This window comes from Phascolarctos cinereus, unplaced genomic scaffold, assembly GCF_003287225.1.
Source record: "Phascolarctos cinereus isolate Bilbo 61053 unplaced genomic scaffold, phaCin_HiC Scaffold_4;HRSCAF=312, whole genome shotgun sequence".
Classification (NCBI taxonomy): Eukaryota; Metazoa; Chordata; class Mammalia; order Diprotodontia; family Phascolarctidae; genus Phascolarctos; species Phascolarctos cinereus.
The window spans coordinates 224,771,737-224,790,238 of record NW_027555847.1 but is presented as its reverse complement, the minus strand read 5'-3'; the positions used below and the strand labels follow the sequence as shown (position 1 = coordinate 224,790,238).

Here is an 18,502-nt window from a genome sequence, read left to right as displayed (position 1 = left end):
AATGAAATTACCAAATGGATAGGTTACCTCTTGGTTCACTGCCCAAATCCAAAACTGTGCCTGCTGCTTCGTGGCTATTTCCTGCTGTGCCCTGACTGGTAAGTATGTATCCATTAGCTGAATTAGCAGATGTGGTCACAACTCTGACCATTGTAACAGTGGGAGCTTGTTGCACAACATGAATTGCATGACCAGAAGGCTGCTGTGAAGTCACTATTGAAGCTGGCATGTAAGCAACTGGTTTGGCCACAAGATTAGATGGTCGGGGAGGAACAGCCATTATTACTGGCTGAGCACTAACAGGAGAACCTAAAGAATACAAAAAGTGAGAAAGATAGTAAAGTTTATATATTACATGGTATTTTAAAAAATTCTCTTGACATCAGCTCTGGTTCAAGACTACTGAATTTAAAAAAAAAAACACCAATACATAAAAAACCAAAACAGAACACTTATCTGCAAAACAGGTAACTCTTACCAGGTGCACTTTGTGAATACCGATACTCTGGAACAGAGGCTAATTTTGACCCAAAATCATGGTCATGTGGAATGGGTGAACCCTCCCGAGACAGGCACTCTGGAGTCTGTAGGCCACTAGAATGGGGGGACATTAGCCCCGGATGAGTAGGTGAAGCAGGAGCACTCCTTTAAACAAGAGAGGCATCATGTATGTCAGTAAAAGTCCAAAGCGTTTAAATATAAGGGTGGAAAGAAATTAAAAAACAAACCGAACACAAAACTCCAACATCTATATCCTACACTCCACCCTTTTACTAAACCTTTCTTGTGCTGCTCCTACCCCCTAATATATTTGCAACACAACCATTCTTGGCAGTGACAGCTTGCCAACTGACAATATAAAACCACAGTTTTAAAGCTCCATTAAGTGAGAGGAGAGTGCTTTGTTTGTGGCTTTGCAGTAGAAGCCACAAAATCCAAGAGCATCTACTCCCTGACTGAAAAAACTAGCCAGCCCTCCATGAACATGCCTTAGCATTCTGCAGTCATGAATCAGCTGGCCCCTATTTCATATATATAAATTATCAACGTGCAAAAATTCACAGTTGAGAAAATCAAAACAAGCACTGGGAGTACGACTTGCTTTATACACATAACAAACATATGACAAATGAACAAATGAAGAGTTCATTCCTCTCCATTAACCAATGTTCTATAAAACCATCCATACTCAGTAGGTTATTTAGACTTGTGATTTCTAATCAAAGAATGGGGCTTATGGAGCAAAGTTGGACTTAATACTTTGGTCAGGTTCTGTTACTGGAAACAGGAGGGCTATCAAAGTATTTCGCAGTTAGGGATGGAAAGGGAGAATGAAGACAGAGAGAAAGAGAGGCAGAGATGGCGGTAGGAGGAAAGCCCTTTTTAAGCAAACTGGGACACAATTGGGGGAGATAAGGATGTAGGAGAAGCAGTGTTTAAATGGGACTGATGAGGGCAAAGAGAGCAGGTACTCAAAATTAAATTTATAGTCAATATTTAAAACATAACTATGAAAAATCACAGTCTCTTCAGCTAGACACCTTTAAGCCATCTTTAACTCTCCTCCCTCCTCCATTCCCCCCCCAAAATATATATGTATGTCTCCTCTCTATTGACTCCTACTTTCAAATGATTCTGATTTGTGCCTTGTGCCTTCCTCCATTCCTACAGTTTAGATTACTTGACCAATCTTCTAACTAACTTTCCAGCTTCCAATTTTTGTCAACTTAAATTGAGACTACATCCAGACTTGTCATTCTAAAATACCAGATCAATGAGTCCCTCCCTTATAGCCATCAAGTCAAAACTCCTCTGTTTAGCTTTCACGGTTCTTCATAATCTAGCCCTCTCCTATTTATACAGTTTTATTTCCCAGAACTACAAGATAAATTCTCTGCTCTAGCCAAGCCAACGTCTTCACTACTGTCCCAATAACATCAAACTCATTTCTATCCTTTATTCATGCTGTTAACACTTCTGGAACATTCTCTTTACTAATCGTCCAAATCCTAATCAAAGCTTAGTTCAAGATCTGCTGCTGCTTTCCTCAAACTTCCTTAACTATTCAAACCCATACTAATTTCTTTCATTTCTAAATGCCCATTATTCCTATAGTCAGTACTATGCAGCTTAGTATTTAACTGGTCTTTAATTCTTGGAGACAAAATGTGTCTGGTTTCCCCAACTAGACTGTAGAATGTAAGCTCCCTGACGGCCAAGATCTTGCCTTATGATTGAGAGATACAAGTGCCAGGCATACACTGTGTTGAGTATATGTCTGTTGATTGATCAAATGACTTAACTAACTTAAAATGAAAATAGTTTAAGAAAAAGTGGCTACTTTAATGACATTTCTCTTCTCTATTTCTATTTTAAAATACATCAGGTGTTATAGATAATAAGGTTTGCAGTATTCCAAGGGTTGTCAAAACCATTTTGCAAGCTCCTACCCATACTAGCATAGCCAACAATTCTTTGTTTTGGCTGCTGTTATAAAAAGAATGGGATTCTCAATGACAAACTATGACAAGTAAGTAAAATGTTATAATTTAAATTTATAACAATACTAGAGATTAAATTTTAAACTACAAAAGTAATTTTGTTTGAAGTTACACATTTTAAAATATAAAACTATTTTCATGAAAATCAGTGCCATTTTTTATTGCTTTTAATGTATCCTTTCATATATCACCTAAACTAACAAGTATATTTTAAAGGGTCATAGATCATCATGTTCAAGTAACATCAATCAATTTACCTTTTAAATGTTACAGAAATTCATTAGTTTCTGAATCATATTCTTAAAAGATTTGGGTGCCTTTCAGAGCAAAAAATAGCAAGATTTTTCTCTCTATTTAAAGTGAAATTTCTTTTTCCTAATAGCTTCAGAACAAGAAAACCAAAAGGTGAGTCAGACTGATATTTACCTTGATGACAAGGGCCCAAAAGGGGTTCGGAAACAGGACACTCCTCTCTGTCTCCGTTTCCGGAATGCCTGTTCTACTAGCTTGGCTTCTGATGCTGGGTCAATTCGCCAAAAGGAGCCCTTTCCAGGCTCCTCCTGAGAACGTGGGACTTTAATAAAGTAACGGTTCAAGGAGAGGTTGTGTCGAATAGAATTCTGCAGGGAGAGAAAAGACAGATCCATCAATTATTGACCAACTTGGAAACAGCTCACATGGCACCAAGAGATTACAGGAATATTGCTGTAAACGAAGAGTCACAAAATAATGGAAAATAATCTGAACACTGAGCTAAACAACTACAGAAAAACGACCGTGAAAAATGTATTAAATTGGTGGCAAAGTGTGTTTTCTTTTATCATTGTTGGGGGGAAAGCAAAAAGAACTTCCAAAGAACACTATCATTTTTCTACTGTATTTTATGACACAGAACAGTTAATTCCCCATTATACAGAGAGCAAAAAAAATTCAATATCATAGTGACTATGTATAGTTCAAGAGCAAGTCAGTTGACAGAGCTAAGATTAGTGGTTGCCTATCTAGCTCCAACCTATTTTTCCAGCCTTACCTCCCATTACTCCCCTTTACACACCTTATGCTCCAGTTTAATTGGACTCCTAGGAGGTCTTGGCCAAATCATTTCAACTTGATGGGCCATAGTGTCTTCATCTAATGGAAAGAGGTCTAGATCTGAAGTCAGCAGACACCTGGATCCAAATCCTGCTTCCCATACTTACTAGCAGTTATGGATGCATGAAGTCACTTAATGTCACTAATCCTCAGCTTCCATAACTGTAAGGTTTGATGGGAAGACATATCTCACTTCCTTAAAGATTTCTTCTAATCTCTTTAGCCATTTTTTGATACCATATCCCTTCATACACATTTCTCTTGAGGTACTTTTTAAAAAGCTTATATTAGAATCATTTGTGAACTTGTCACTTCCCCTTGAGGCCAAAGACCTGACCAGGGAAAAATTAATTTGTATTCATTTTTAGACCTTGGCAGCGCTCAGCACATTGCCTTGTACTATGTAAGTACTTAAAATATGTGTATTCAATCATTCAAGTTTATTCAATTTATTCAAACTGAGAAAGCTAAAATAAACACATATATTCAGAACTATAAGGCACATCTACAAAAGTATGAATAGAACAATAACTAGAGGTACCACTTTTAGACTAGAGGGAAAGGCTAGAGGGAAAAGGCTCCATAAAGAAAATGGACACGGTTAAGATCATATTAGACTTCATAACAAAATGTCCTTCACACTTCAGGAAATGCTTTTTAAGAGCCGCCAAAGAGCTGGCCTTCTGATTACAGTTCTTCCCTTCTGATCTTCATAGAGAATTTCAGAGAAATGGCAGAAATGTCCAACTCACCTGCCAGCCCTTGTCAGCAGTCCTGTAGTAAGGGTAATGCTTGGTGATATGGGCATAGATGCCACTTAGTGTTAACTGTCTGTCCTGGGCTGAGGATATAGCCTGAACTATGAGCTGAGCATAAGAATACGGTGGTTTTGATTCATCCTGAGGAGAAAAAGAGAACACAAGGGGAGGTCTGAGAAATAACAAAATTCACATGTCACCAATAGAAAGCACAGGAATTATCTCAACTTCTTAAATTAGGTTCCAAACAACTGGTGTTTTGAGATTACAAAAAACTGAAAAGTATCTACAGTTTAAACTTATCTCTGTTTCTTTCCAAATCTGCTTCACACTCACACACTTTCGTGTTAAGTAAGAGTGATCATTCCTACTTCAGGTGGAGGCTGGAAGTTACCAAAAGCATATGATTTTGAGCTTCTTTTTTTACTTCCTCCACAATGAGATATAAAACTGCGTTACACAGTAGAAAATAAAGTCCATAAAGATAAATTAGGGCATGGTGATTTTACATGGGGATAGACTGCAACTCTGCTCAAAATTTCTAACACAGACTCTTTGAAATAGAGAAGGGTTGTTAACCTTTTTAGTGCCATAGACTCCTCTGACAGTCTGGTGACACCTATGAACCTTCTCAGAATAAGGTTTTTAAATGCATAAAATACAAAGAATTACAAACGGTACCAGTTATATTGAAATACAGTTCTAAAAATACTTAAAAAGCAAATTAACTTACTCCAGGTTAAGAACTCCTGAAACCAAATATTCATGTATATCTGACATCAAAGGACATTACCTAAAAATATACCTAAGTATACTATTCTGTACTTCATATGAAGGCAATGCTAAATATGATATGAACCAGAAACAGCTTATTTATATGGCACACTGTGAGAACATTCTCAGGAAATATCATTATATCTCAACAAACCTTTGGGCTGTCCCCTCCAGATGTGTCTGCCTGCTGCTCTGATGCTGCCTTTGCTGCAAATTCTGCAGCCAGCTGCAGGTCCGAGGTGACATTCTGAACAAAGCGATATCCTGAGGATCCAGCACCACGAGGACTCGCTGGGCAGGAGTTGGGAACACTAGAGAAAGAAAAAGACACAACATAATTTTGCTGCCATTAAAAAAGGTGGGTTTTTTGGAAGTGGTTCTTGAATAATAAATAGGGGACAATAAATAAAATTAATAGCAGAAGGCCCCTTTTATTCTATATATTTTATTAAGCTTTATAGCCCCTTCTTAATGCTATAAAGTATAAACTAAAGTACAAGGAAAAAACAATGTATAGATGGCTGAACTGATATTTCAGCAACTATCTCCCCTCCTGGATAGAAGTTTCATCATCTCAGTGACTGATACTGCCATATTATGGTGGAAACTCCATACAAAAACACATGGGAATAGATGCCCACACTCATTCTTCGGCACTGTATTTTTACATATCCTCATCTGATCACCTGTTTCCTTGTTGGTTTTGCCTGAAGGCACCTGAAGTATGAAGATGTTATAGTACTTTCTCTCATGCTTAAGGAAAACATAGAATTCCAGGGCCCTCAGAAATCATATAATGCACCAACGCCCTCCAACATCATCATCATGTGGCCAACCAATCTTCAGTGATGCAAAATTCCTTCCCTTGCAAGACAGTGTATTCCATTTTCAGGCAGATGTAATCGCATATAAGTTCTTTCCTTACATTGAGCAAAAACATTTGCTTCCCAGTAACTTCTACCCACGGGTCTTGGTTCTGCCCTCTTCAAGCCATACAGAATAAGTCTTAATCCTTCTTCTACCAGACAAACTTTCAGATACTTGATGACAGCTGTTATATATACTCACTCTCTCCTGTGTCTTCCCTTTTCAAGGCTAAACCTAAGTATACTTCCTCAAATGACATGTCTGAGTTTTTATTACCATGATCCTAATTCAATGTCTCTTCTAAGATGTAGCATCCAGTGTTGAGTACACTATTATTGTTAACTACCCCTTTTAAAGTCCTATTTGAATATTCCTTAGAATTTTACATCAATAATTTCCCCAAACAATGTTCTTCTCCCCCTGTCATTAAACCATCTGCTTTGTAAAAAGTAAAAACATTTAAGCCAAATTTACTGACAAAATGACTATATCTGACAACATTCTGCTCCTAAAGTCCCCCATCTCTTTATTAAGTGTGTTTCATTAACTGTTCTTCAGTACCTTCTTTCCAGGTCACTTCAATTAGTCTCATTTCAGCTGTCTTTTAGTGTTGTTTTTTGCTTACATTATTGTAACCACTATGTAGATTGTCCTCCTGGTTCCAATGATTTCACTCTGTATCAGTTTGCACAAGTCTTCTCACACATTTCTCTAAATTCCTCATATTCATGATTTCTCACAGCACAGTAATGTTCCATTATATTCACATGCTAAAATTTATTTAACCATTACCCATTTGATGGTGAGTCACTTGTTTTCAGTTTTTTTTAGTACCTCAAAAACTGCTTCTATTAATATTCTGTCATATATGGGGCTTTTCAGTTCTTGACCTCCATGGTGGAAGTAAAACAGTGGGACTACTAAGTCAAAGTATATGAAAAGTTTAGTGACTTCTTTCACATAATTCAAAATCATCACCCCTTTTTTCTAAGCACTACAATTTAATTAATGCAGCCTAAGAGCATCCACATCAAACTACTGGCTCATATTGAGCTTGCCATATAATCTTGACTTTGTTTTAAAATGAGTCCCTTAATGTGGGCAATATATTAACATTAGAAAATAGGTTGACGGATGAACGACCTTAAGTTCCACATTAACATTTCTGATAAGGAAGATATTTTGTTTTAGTGGTCCACAAGATGGCACTATAAGAATAGAAAAGCTAAAAGAACTATGCATATAAAATGACAAATACTAAGGAACTTAACATTTGTTACACCAACCAGAAGTACTGCACATACGGCGGATTCAAATAAATCAGCAAAATCAGTCTGTGGTGATAATACATCCTGACTTTATAGAGACAAAGTTACTCAAGAAGAAGTTGATACAACTGTCCTTCTGTGGAGCCTAACAATTCAGGAGATGCCATATTTCAACATACTTCAAAAACATTTTACCCCTTATAGTCTCTCCCCTCCTCATAATACAACAGGATTTTTAGATTCATAGGATGCTAGAACTGGAAGAGACTCAACCCTAACAGGTGTTTGATCAACCAATCCCAAGAATGGGATGATGGGTCTCATCCCACTTTTCCTTGTGACAGCCAATCATGGGGCTTGTTTGCAACACATCTACCCAACCAACACTCTGTCCCTCCTCCTTTCCCCCATTTTATGGCTGCAACAGGCCCTGAGCCTCTGATCTCAAGGGCAATGACCAGAAAGAACCTTCTTCCCCTTACCCCTTTTTATTTTGGTGAGGAAGAATGAGTTGCACGGGATTAGCACACATGGATAGGATGCAATTTACATCATAAATATCCTTCCATGAAAACCCACCCCTTTTCTCTCTTTCAGTGTATCACCACTATCTTTCCAGTCATGCAGGGTCTTACCCTCACCTCCTCTAATTCTCCCTCACTCCATCCATCAAATTAGTTGTGAAATCTTGTTGTTTCTTACTCCGCAACATCCTCTCTCTCCACTCACACAGCTACCACCCTAGAGGTTCAGACCTATATATCACCTCTCACCTGGACAAATGCAATGGCTTCCTTTTCCCAATTCAATATATCCACCACACAGTTGCCAAAGTGATTTTCCTAAAGTCCAGGTCTTATCAATACATCCTCAACTCCCAACTTAATAAACACTGGTGCTATTTTCTATTACTTATAGGATCAAATAAAAACTCCTGTTTAGCATTTAAAGCCTTTCACAACCTTATCTCAACTTAACTTTCCAATCTTGTTATATCCCCTTTTTGTATTCTGCAGCTCAATCAAACTGGTCTTTTTGCTGTTCCCTGCAATCATACAAAAATACCAGTAAATATCCAAATATGACTGAGAAATAAGGTCATATACCACTCATTAAATGGAACCACATAAAGAAAGAGGAATAATAGAAAAAACTTTCTGCTGAGTTGAGACAAGATAATTCACTTTTGTTTGTTTTTGTATTATGTATGGTAAATATTGATACACAGGGAAATACTGAAAAGCTGATATGCTGACTAAGGATTATGACCCCTTATTTGTTTGTGTTGAGTATCTTTCAACAAAAAGGTATCTTAAAGGAAATTCACCTTTATCTAGTTATCTTGATCAAAATGACTAAATAATTGCTATTATACAATTAAAGTCTGTTCTATCCCCCAGGTCATAGACAGGGATTTGGAAAATACTGAAAGTATATTCAATCACATTGCTCTCAAGAGCAAAACATTTTTTGTACCATTGACAAAATTTAAAGATTCAAAATATTATTTCATCTATCTCAACGTTTAAACATTTTTGTATTATATATAATTTATTATTACAATAGTATATCATTTATAAATAAATGAATATACACATTGGGAGTTTATGCTCAAATTTTTTTGAGTGATGGAGTGAAAGATCAAAGAAGACTAGAGACAATGGATCTAGTCTATCCTTTTCTTTCTACTCTTTCACCCTCATTCCTCATTTACAGAAGAGTCTAAGACCTACAGAAAAGAGGTAACTAGCCCAGTGTCACAGAATTAGTCAGTGGCAAAGCCAGAACCAGAACCTAGGTTCAGTGTTCCTTCTGCTGCATTTTATGACAATTAGGAACAAATCAACATGTAAGATGAAGAGATACTTAGGAAGAAGAGATTTCTTAGACTGCTCCAATTCTGACAGTGCCTACCCCATTCTTTAATAATAGGTTAATAACAAAAGTATGAAATTATAGAAAACATTTATTTTGATTACATGCTCTTGTTTTGTTTCCTCTACAATACAAATCCCTGCAGGTAGTTATCTCTTAACTCCAAGTAATTGCTCTATGATATTTTATCTTTTATTCTAGTTATAGGTTTATTTTCTATAATTGGTATAGATACCAGTTATTGACTTAATGTGTTTAGATTTTGAAATTTATTTTGACTATAAAATATTCCAAAAATAACATATAATAACACTCAACATAAATTGGGAAAATCTAGGCTAAGTGGGATGAGAATCAGGCAGTACAGAGCAGAAGCCTACCTGAGAAAACCTAAGGAGGGGAAGGCATGAAGATACTTAAAAAAAAAAAAAATCCAGTGTACTTATGAAGCCTTATAAAAAGAAGCATACTTTGTCCTGTCTCAGGTAATGATAATTTGCTGGAGATAAGCAACAAGGCCTATGCTGCCTCTTTCAAGATAGTAGTTTTATAAAGGTCATGGTGGATTTATGTCTAAACTCAGGAAGGCAAAACTCAAAGAAAAGCTCATAGCTCCCTACAGTATGATTTCAGATAGAAAGAAAAACCAAAGCTCAGCAAAATGTGACTCAGGAAAAGGAAAAGAGGAAACAACATTCTGTTTACAACTTTTTATACCACTAAACTACTGAGTCTGATTTGTGCCGATAAATTCATTTGGGAATAAAATCAGACTACACTGTAGTTTAAAGCTAAGGACATAATACAATATTGCAGTTTATTGATGCTGGAATTCTGAGAGTTTTTCCAATAGTGACTGGTTAAGGGAGAATGTCTATTTGCTTACACAGCTTTTTTGGTCTTCAAAGATTAGTGCCTCAATACTTTCCATTCAGTTACACTCTAGAAAGCTGAGGACAGACAAGAGAACTGTAATTGACTACCAAGTTTAATTAGCTAACCCTTATAATAAACCACCCAAATATGGGAAAAAAAATTTTTTTTTAAAAGTAAGACACCACATATCTTCAGAAAATTTGGGTGTAATAAATTCTTGTTGGTCTAAAAAAAGTCATGCGAGTGTTTCCAGGCAGAGGATGCTGTCCTAGTTACAAAAATGGCATGATTTTTATCCTTTGGGACAACACGGAGGAACCACAGGCAGTAGTTTTGAAAAGCTGACTGAGAAGTCTGAAGTATCTAATGTTGGAGTTTTATTCTAGTACAGTTAAAAAGTTTACTGAAGGTTAGGAATTAAGATACAGAAAGTACATGTATGTGTGTTTGCATTTATATATACACACATATGCCTAGGAGAGAGAAATGTCTAAATACTCTGGTCGTAGAGTGAGGGGATCCAAATTCTATACCCACCTTTGCTACTTAATTCTGTGACCTCAGGCATGTCGTTTCTGGGACCAGGAACTTGATATGAATGAAAATTTAGCATCAGTTACAAAAATTCAACAGATTAAACACGGTGCAGCGCCAGTGACCAATTCTAACTTCCTAGATTAGTGGAGGGAAAATTGTCTTCTGGGACTGAGGGACACATAATTAATGATTACATAGGAACACAGATTGGACCTCTGATTTCACTGGTTTAGGGAATTCCAACAGGAGGAAAATCCCTCCACCAATGTAGGTCAGGAACTTCGCAGCAACTCACAGTCTTAGATTATCATGAACTCCTTCCCAGAATAATTTTTTAAATGCATAAAACAAACAGAATTATAAAAGGAAACAAATTATATCTGTTTACCAAACATATTACCAAAATATATTAAAAATAAAACAAAACCAAGTTCACAGGTTAAGAGCCCCTATCTTAGAGAGGTTGTGACCTGTCTAGGGTGACAAAGCCAGTATGTGTCAGAGATAGGACATGATTCCAGGTCGGCATGGCTTTTAAAGCCAGCTTTCTACACCACAATGACTCTTATAGCTTACGCATGAAAAATTTTGGTTTTAACTAAAATCATACACACAAAAAGAACAGAAATATGTTAGTCACAGATCTTCTTTTTTCTTAAGAAAAAAACAAAAAACCAAAAACCTTAGTCCTTTAAGGAAGCAAGGAGAGGGGTGAGGAACCTGTAGCCTCGAGGCCATATGTAGCCTTCTAGGTCCAGCCTTTTGACTAAGTCCAAGTTTTACAGAACAAATCCTTTTATTAAGGGGATTTATGCTGTGAAGTTTGGATTTAGTCAAAGGCCCCACTTGAGGGCCTAGAGGGCCAAGAAGACCTCTAGGCCAAAGGTTCCCCACCTGTGAAGGACACAGAGAAAGGTGAGGACCTGAAGGATGCGGGATGTGTGTGTGCGTGTGTGTGTGTGTGTGCGCGCGCGCGTGTGCTATGTAAATACACACATGCATTCTACCTATCTATTGTTATGTGGGCATTAGTTAATAGTGTCCTGCCGCTTCTGAGAATAACCAGAGCACATCTTGGCAAGTCTATTGACCATTTCTCTGCCAATTAAAAAACAACAACAACTAGCAAATCCTTCAAAAAAAGATTCATTGCTTTTCTGTGTAAAATTAGATCTTTCACCTATGTCAAGACTGCACAAGGGCACCAACATTTAAGTGAGTCTGAGAAATCTATTCATTAAACTTTTATTAAGATCACAGAATGTTAGAAAAAGGACTGAAAAGGACCATCCAGCCCCACACTCACATTTTCAGAGGAGGAAACTGAGGTCCAGGGATATGAAATAACTGACTTGTTTTCCTGTCACATTGATAGTGGAGTAGTTAGGATTCAGAACCCAGTTTCTTGACTTCTAGGCTAGTGTACTTTGCTCTATAATTTATATTTTCACCAGACCTTCCCATATTTTGGAACTTAGGTAGCTTAAAGGATAGTACTAAAATTGTGATTTGTTAAAACTTTTTTTTTTAAATTAAATTCCAACTTGCCAGTAGCTTGGTTCAGTTTCTTTCTTCTGATATTTTGAAAGTCTAGTCAAAATGTATTAACATTTAATTCCCACAGAAGAAAACATCATAGCACAGTCCCATTTTTTTGATTCAAAATATATGCCTTTGCACTTGAAGCTCTGAATGCTATTAGCAGGATTTTAGAGTTTTGAATTTCTTTATGCTCTGGTTATTCATATATACCATATACTCCAGCTAAATTGTAGGCTCTGTAAAAGCAGAGACTCTGCCTTATCTGATGTTTTCCCCAAAATATGTAGTACAGTGACCTGCACGAAATGAGTGCTTTTTAAGTATTTGTTTCATTAAATCAAATAATACAAATTAGTACAGCAATACAACGTACAATGTACCCAATAATTGTTCAAGATGATGAGGATAACGATAATGATGATGATGATGATGATGATGGAGATGAATGGAGCTGATTCTTTTTGTTCTTTTTTTTTTCTGTATGTTAATAAAGGGGTAATTAGTGACCATTTAAAAAAACAGAAGTAAAGATTACCATCAGCCAGCATAGATTCATTGGGGCGGTGGTATCAAACTCAAATAGATATTATCCCTGTGGGCCACACACTTACTTAGAAAAACACAAATTAACATTATCTATGTTATATTTTTTTGTTTTGATAAATATTTCCTAATTACATTTTAATCTGATTTAGGCTTCACTAGGGAGTGTTTTAGGCTGCATTGCATATTTGACATCACTACATTTGGAACAAGTCATCTTAGACTGGGAGTTCTTAATCTTGGGCCCATGAGCTTTTTCTTAATTTTTTGATGACTGTACTTCAATATATTTGGTTTCCTTTGCATTCTTAATAATTTTATTCATTGAAAAAACATTATTCTGAGAAAGTTCATAGGTTTCACCAGAATGTCAGAGGGGTCTAGCATACAAAAAAGGTTATAAACCCCTCTTCTACACCAAATCAGGGAAACATGTAGACATTGTATTGCTGGATTCAATTAGGCATTTGACAACATTTGATAAAGTCTTTTAAAATTCTTTTGAAGAAGTTGAAGGGTATGGTCTAAGTGACAGCATATTTAGGTAGATTTGGAGTGGAGGGAGACAATGGACCCAAAGAGCAAATTAATGGCTCTATTTCAACCTGGATATAGATATCTAACAGAATCCCTGCCCTCTCTTTCACGTTCTTATCAATGATTTTTATAAAGGCTTGGATGGCTTGCTACACAAGCTTGCAGCCTGGGAGAAAATAGAAGTATGACAGCTAACTCAATGGATGACAGAATTGGGATCCAAAAAGAGCATGACAGACATGAATAATATCAAATCCTGCAAGGTAAAATTTAACAAGGAGGCAGTATAATACATTGGAAGTAATCCTAAATTTGGAATCAGAGAACCCAGGCCCTGCTTTTTCTACTTACTGCTTGTGTGACCTTGGACAAGTCACTTAATCATCTCTGAGTTTCAGTCTCCTCATCTATAAAAGGAAGAGATTGGGCTAATAACCCCTAAGATCCCTTAAAGCTCTGTATCTATGATCCTAAAGGTTTACATGCAGCCTAAAAAAACTGCACAGGTACTGTTTGGAAAGATATTGTAGGTAATAGTTCCTATGAAAAATATATTGTACATAACAGGTATTCAATAAATGTTTGAATTGATTGGAAAAGCCCTATTATTGTAGCTATAAAATTCAATATGAGCCAGCAATATGACATGGCAGCCAAAAAAGTTAATGCCCTTATTGGGTGCATCAGAGCCCAGAACAGGGAAGGTTATAGCCTCTCAGTACTCTACCCCCAGAAACTCATATTTGAAGTAATTTGTTCAGGTATAGGCCCCATATTTTAGGAAGGATATTAACAAGCTGGAGAAGGGCCAGGACACATAAAGGGCTTTGAAATCCTGGATTTATATGTATGTGTTTTGAAAGAACTTGAGATGTTCAGCCTAGAGTAAGGAAGACTTCTTGTGGAATATGATGGCTGTCTCAAAGTATCTAACTGGCTGTCATGTAGAAGAGGATTTAGATTTGTTTTATTTATGCCACAGGGCACATCTAGGAGCAGTGATGACAATGACAAAAAATACATATTTTAGCTTAATATAAAGGAAAATTAGCTGTCCCAGAACTGGATGGGCTACACTTAGGAGATAATGGGTATCTCCCTACTGAAGGTCTTTTAAATATAAGCTGGATAACTACTTGTCAGAGATGCTGTAGAGAGGTTTCCTCCATAGGTACAGGTTAGACCAGATGACAACTCAGGTCTTTTCCAATTCAAAGATTCTTCAATTCTATGATTTTTAGCCATTATGTAATTATTAATGGAACTCTGTATGACTATGCTGTTATTCCACTTAATGTGGCCTGTTTCTTGTTCCCTATTTATTAGTGGAATGGTAGAAATCCATTTTAGTCTAACTTCTAGGAATTGTATTGGGATAGAGAAAGAACTATAATATATCTTATTTATTAAAATCTAACCAGTAAACCATTGAGCTGATAGTTTTTCTATCTTTTAGATTGAAGGGAGCTATAGGCTAAAGTTTAGTCACGTCCCTAGACATAGCCAGTCACCCCATTCTGTGGTTAGTGTTCCTACAAAAAGTTTGCTGAATTAGCAACTGCAGCTTTTGGAGAACTCGAAGAAAGACACTGTGTTCCTGGTAAGAGCCACTGGAGCAAGGATTCATAAAACAGCTAATCCAAAACCTGTTTTCGTGACCTATGCCTCTTAGTGGAACATACAGGAATTTGAGAAAGGACAGCTTTAATCAAGGGAACAAAAGGTAAAAGGGACTGTAGGTAAGTTGATTATAGTATATTCAGCATCTGTATATTTATAATCTGTGGAAACTTCTTTAGTAGGCCTTTTATTCTTTAATTACAAATAGGGAAAGCTGAGAGAACACTTTTTACTATTGTTTTCCAAGCAGTCTTATAGTTTCCATTCTCAGTTCCCATCCTATCCAAAATATACTCTCTTTACAAACAAATGGAATCCCTGAACTATGGGGTTTTATCTATCTCTACATAACTGTGTCCATATCTCTATCTATGTAATCTTTAAAAAAGAGAACTGGAATAAGTAAGCATTGTTAGAGAAGCTGATTATTTCAAACTGGTAGTATTTAGAGGCTGCTTCAGTTTGGATTCTCAGTGTTTGGATCCTGAGGTGCTATACACACAGTTTCTGTCCAAAGGAGTGCCTTAGAATTAAAATGTTAGTCAGATAGATAGCTAATGCCAAATCACCTGAATTTAGGGAGAAGAGCTATGACAGCTATCTGTATGATCTTGAACAAGTCACCTGAGTTTTCCCATTTATAAAATGAGGGGTTGAACTTCATGATCTTCCATTTACTTGAATTACTGCTGATGCAAACTCTTTTCTTCACTAAGCTGGTTAAAATTTATTTTTGTTTTTTCCCTTCCCTTAGCAACTCAGGTTGGGGTCTAAAGCCTTGGGTTTTTAAGTTCAGCTTAAGCTTTTTTTTTTTTATCACAGTTGAGACATAGAAATGATATACTTTTTTTTTGTCCAAACTGGTCAACTCATACTAATAATCATCAAGAGAAAGATAGTACTGGAGAGCCACACAAAATGGTGGCCCAGTGGTGACTGGGTTTTAAACTCTCAGTATTATGGTCAGAATTTAATGTCACCACAATTATGTAATCTTGTGGCTTTTAGGGCCTAACAATTAATATCACAAATAATATGTTAATATTAATAACAATAATAAACAACAGAGAATTATACTGGAGATTTCTTCAGTAGGATTATAGGTCTTTGCAATATGGTATTTGATGCAACAATCAAATCTCTAAGGGGATTTGTTCTGTGCAGTCTAGATTCAGTCAAAGGGACACACTTAAGGACCTAGAGGGCCACATGTGACCTTGACGCTGCAGGTTCCCCACCCCGTCAGCTTCTTTCTTCCTGAGTTTTCTGATTGCAAAATCTTAAGATCTCTATCTCCCAGTCATGTGCCCACGTGCTGTCACATGTCTACATAAATGTAACCCAACACACCTATTAATGGAGGCAGTCCTGCCTGACAGGAAGATAATGCTAAAAACACCAAACAGGGAACATTTATGAATAGCTTACTGATATTAACATAACATTTAACAACAGTTAACAACCAAACCTAATGACATTCCTTTTAAAGCCTAGAAAATATTAGTTATTAATTATACTTCCAATAAAAAAATCTATAAACATTTTTATTTTCTAAACCAAAGGATTAAACAAAACTTCATGTTGTAATAAGTAGTTTTCTTTGTGATTTATGGCAAAGGAATCTCTGGAGAAAACTGAAACAATAGTGGAAGACACCAGCATAGAAACTACTTTATTTTATATTTCTATCAGGCAGAAGGCCCTAGGTGTTTTTGTAGTACAGAGTTGCTTTTTAGTTTCTAGAATCCTTGAAATGGGGAATGAGGACAGTCAGGCTAGAACCCCACGGATTTGGGAAATCACTTCTGCAACTGATCAAGTGAAATGGTTTTGCTTGTTTGGTTGGTTGTTTTGGCGGGGGGAGGGATGAGCAATGATCTCTGAACCTAAATACTATACTGTTCCTCAAAATAATTTTTGGGACCCAGGAAAAGAATATAACTTAAGAGTCTTTTAAAAAACAAGATAGTCTTGAAGGACTCAAGGGGTTATGGAAATTAATGAAAAAGAGCACTTCTAATGTAGATTCAGTACCCAACAATCTTTAATCGAAGTCATAAATTTTCATAGGCAAAAGATTTAATATGAAGATTGTCAGTGTTTCAAAGTAATAAAGACCTAACCTGGCAAGGCAAATGAATAACACCTCTAAAAGTTTGGTGTCACAGTGCCTCAGATAACTTATTTTGCAATATTCAAGTTCAGATTTGGAAGTAAATGACTTCCTTGTGTTAGCAGTCACCTTCTTCAGGCTTGATTTTTTTTTCCAGCCAATACTGGAATCACCAAGAGAAACTTTTGTACAAAGAGTTACATAATCCTAAACTCTGGCGTTTTTCTTTGTGTGCAATGTTCTTAAATGGTCCTTTAGTGCACTGTAACTACAGGACAGGGTTTTCTGAAATCCTAGCTCAGAAAGATACAAACAAGATGAGCTTCTAACTTGGTAAAATCCTGTAAATGATTAACCAATTTACCTTCTCTCTCTCTCTCTCTCTCTCTCTCTCTCACACACACACACACACACACACACACACACACACACACAATCACCCCTCTTTAAAAATGGAGAAGCAGATTTATAAAGTAGTACTGTAGAGGAACAGTTTATTTTGTTTAACTTAAGTTCATTCAGGGGAAAGGGGGAGCGGGGGCAGGGCACGGCGATGAGGTGGGGGAGGGGGAACCGAGGCGTTTGCCAGGTAAGCCTATTGGGAAGCAAACTACAGAGTAAACAGAAGGCATAGGGAGGGTCAGGAGGGAAGGGCTGGAACAGTTTATTTTGAAGTGTACCTTGGTTACTGTGTTCCAGCAGGTAATAGCCTGTCTCTGAAGTTTGGACAAGGAGAGGGTGGGGAGAGCAGGGAGGAGGAGTCAGAGGAAACCGGCTCCAAAAAGGAAACTAACCCACACCGAGAGCTTCCCACCGCCACAATTTCCCAGCAGCCAATCAGAGAAGAGCGAGGCGAACACACACCAAATTAGGAAAGTAAACACTGGGCGGGGGGGGGGGGGGGGGTGGAGATCGGACCTCGGGAACTCGCGGCTCGCAGACCCGGCCTAGGAGGCCCGGCGAGGCCGGAGGGCGGAAGGGAGTGACGGCGCCGCGGGGCCGGGCCGAGTCCTCTCATAGCTCTCGGTGGACTGGGCAGCACGCGGCTTCATAGCCTGTAGCGGACCAGGGGTCACAGCTACCCTTTAAGAGCAGAAAAGTGCAGACAAACGGCTTCTATTCTCCGGCTTGGCGGGGGCGGGGGTCAGGCGGGGAGGCTGGGAAGGGCTGGGGAGTGAATGTTGGTAAACACGGGCTCCACCCCAACTACAGACGTGCCAAAGGAAAAGAGCCTGGCAGCCAAACCTCGAGAGGCTTGGGGAGTTTCAAAGAGTCCATTGAATTCCGCTGTGCTAAGACAAACGGATGTAAACGGAAATCTTTGTAACTCGGCATCTGAGGCCTCAAGCGACAAGTCCAGTTTCGGTTTCCCACTTTTTCACCAAATCGTTTCTAGGTGGTCTACACCGATGGCCGGGGCTCTAGAGGAAGTGTGGGCGAAAAGGACTTTAAAAGGAAACTGGCCAAGGCCGGTGAATTACCCTCCCCCCAATCGCTTCATCAAGGGGAGGAGGTTAAACAGCCAAACCTTTGGGCCTGACCCGTGCTCGGACCACATGTAGCCTCTCCAGCCCGCCTTCCTTAGAAGAGTCACTGAAG

At 37.7% G+C, this 18,502-nt stretch overlaps 1 protein-coding gene across 1 annotated transcript in view; it reads right to left on the bottom strand.

Annotated features, from left to right (window-relative positions):
- Positions 1 to 18,502, bottom strand: part of FOXK1 (forkhead box K1) — a 113,320-nt gene that overhangs the window by 13,195 nt on the left and 81,623 nt on the right. Inside the window, exons 3-7 of the mRNA XM_021008419.2 lie at positions 5,280 to 5,436; positions 4,346 to 4,492; positions 2,928 to 3,121; positions 479 to 645; positions 28 to 309 (exon numbers count right to left, since the gene is read on the bottom strand). Of these exons, the coding sequence (XP_020864078.1) occupies positions 28 to 309; positions 479 to 645; positions 2,928 to 3,121; positions 4,346 to 4,492; positions 5,280 to 5,436 (947 nt within the window). The remainder of the gene's footprint in view (positions 1 to 27; positions 310 to 478; positions 646 to 2,927; positions 3,122 to 4,345; positions 4,493 to 5,279; positions 5,437 to 18,502) is intronic.